Source organism: Rhinopithecus bieti, unplaced genomic scaffold (genome assembly GCF_001698545.2).
Source record: "Rhinopithecus bieti isolate Rb0 unplaced genomic scaffold, ASM169854v2 scaffold_8220, whole genome shotgun sequence".
In the NCBI taxonomy this organism is placed as follows: domain Eukaryota; kingdom Metazoa; phylum Chordata; class Mammalia; order Primates; family Cercopithecidae; genus Rhinopithecus; species Rhinopithecus bieti.
In genome coordinates, this window is record NW_016806392.1 from 1,814,758 (window position 1) to 1,816,847 (window position 2,090).

Consider the following 2,090-nt stretch of genomic DNA (forward strand, 5'->3'; position numbering starts at 1 on the left):
TTTGTTGAGCGGACAGTTGCCAATCTTTTTTTTTTTTTTTTTTGAAAAAAAAGNATTTCAACCGCCACAAGAAACCCCAGAAGGGTTATTGTTTTGTATTATTTATATATACTAAACTTTTTAAATAAAAGTAAATGTAACACATAACTAAATTCAGGATTAATCCCAAACTTCTAGAGCCAGGTCCTCTAGGGTCAGGGAGGAAACAGTTGTCACATCACCATGCAGGTTACATTCATGTTCCACTGGAATGACTAGAGCACCCAGGCAGTGGCCTGACTGCAGAAGAGCAGAGGACTGGCTCCTGGGGACAGACAGGCTCTGTTGCTTCTCCTCATTGGTCATGGCTTAGCATGGTTCCTCCCCACAAGTCCTTAGTAAACAAAGAACTCGCAAAAACCCAAGTTACTACCTTTAAACTGTTGTATAAGGGGAGCTTTTCCACAGCTTGGACTGAGAACCTATGCTCTAGAAGTGCTATTCTGACTAGATTGTAGGAAGGAAGTGGGTGCAGAAGACAAAATGCCTAAGATGAAAATGGGAGCCACCGGTCCCCATCTGCAGCTACAACTCAAGATGTCTACAGATGTGGTCAGTGTGACATGTGCAGGTGGGAGGGGCAGAGGGACAAGACGGGCAGGAAGGGTGTTCCTGGGGACAGTATCCTCCCCGCTGGCCTTCACTTCTTGGCCTTGCCCTGGGCGGCCACAGCTTCCATGGCTTTGCGCACTATCTCTTCATCCCCCAGGAACTGCATGGGCTTGATAGGCTTCAAGTTCTTGTCCAGCTCATAGACAATGGGAATACCAGTCGGCAGGCTCAGCTCCATGATAGCCTCTTCAGAGAGGCCCTCCAGATGCTTGACAATGCCCGGGAGGCTGTTGCCATGGGCTGCAATCAGTACACGTTTCCCCTCCTTGATCTGGGGAACTATTTCTTCATTCCAGAAGGTCAGAGCTCTGGCAATAGTGTCCTTCAGACTCTCACAGGAGGGTAACTGATCTTCTGTGAGGTCTGCATACCTGCGTTCCTTACTGATGTTGCTGTAGAAAGGGTGGTCGGGTTCCATGGGAGGTGGTGGGACATCATAGGAGCGCCTCCAGATCTTCACCTGGGCCTCACCATGCTTTGCAGCAGTTTCTGCTTTATTGAGACCGGTTAGACCCCCATAGTGCCGCTCATTGAGGCGCCAAGTCCTCACCACTGGCAGCCACTTCTGATCAATGGCATCTAGCACTGTCCAGAGGGTCCGGATCGCTCTCTTCTGTACTGAGGTGAAGCGGATGTCAAACTTATAGCCAGCATCTTGCAGCGCCTGTCTGCTGTGCTTCGCCTCCTCGTGGCCCCCTGGGCTCAGGTCGGCGTTGTACCAGCGGCTGAAGCGGTTCTCCAGGTTCCACGCGCTTTCGCCCTGCCCTGCCGTGCGGGATCAGCACCAGTTTGTAGGCGGCCATGGAGGCGGGCTGGGGATGCAGCACCGACTGCCCAGTTGCCAATCTTACACTTACTCATTTGAAATTAGTTTCTCTTTTTAAAAAATTCCCACTTACTATCTCTAGAAATATTGTTTCTGCTCCATGCTTTCTCTTGCCTCTTTTTCAGGGACCTCAGACTTCTTCACTGTGTTCTCTGTGTTTTCCATTTGATTTTCTGTATTTTCATCTTTACTTCTCCATTTTTTATTCTGGATATTTTATGTCTTTGTCTATGCCTAATCTTTGTCCAGCTTCATCAACTGAATTCTAAATTTGTATTATATTTTCTGTTCTAGAATTTAAATAACTTCTTTTATAGTTCCCAATTCTCTGCGGAAAGTCCTGTCTTTTATTTCTTTCATATATTTTTCATAGCTATAGTAAAGCCTGCATCTGATAACTCTATTATCTGCATTCCCTGCCTGTTTCTACTGTCTATTATTTTTCCTTGCAAAATAACATTATTTTTCATATTATCTTGTATCACATTATTTTGTCTCCTCATATATTGATTATTTCTCTTTCAGTTCCAGACATTGCATTTGAATAATTATAAAAATAATGTTAAGCTTAAGTTAATATTATCTTCTTCTGAGATGATTTATATTTGCTTCT

At 45.0% G+C, this 2,090-nt stretch overlaps 1 protein-coding gene across 1 annotated transcript; it reads right to left on the bottom strand.

Annotated features, from left to right (window-relative positions):
• Window positions 1–230: 230 nt before the first annotated feature.
• Window positions 231–1,454, bottom strand: LOC108532129 (phosphoglycerate mutase 1-like). Its single transcript, XM_017875899.1, is given in 2 exon segments — window positions 231–1,411; window positions 1,413–1,454. Coding segments are annotated over 2 exon segments (774 nt in total). The 3' UTR covers window positions 231–679.
• Between the last annotated feature and the right edge of the window lie 636 nt (window positions 1,455–2,090).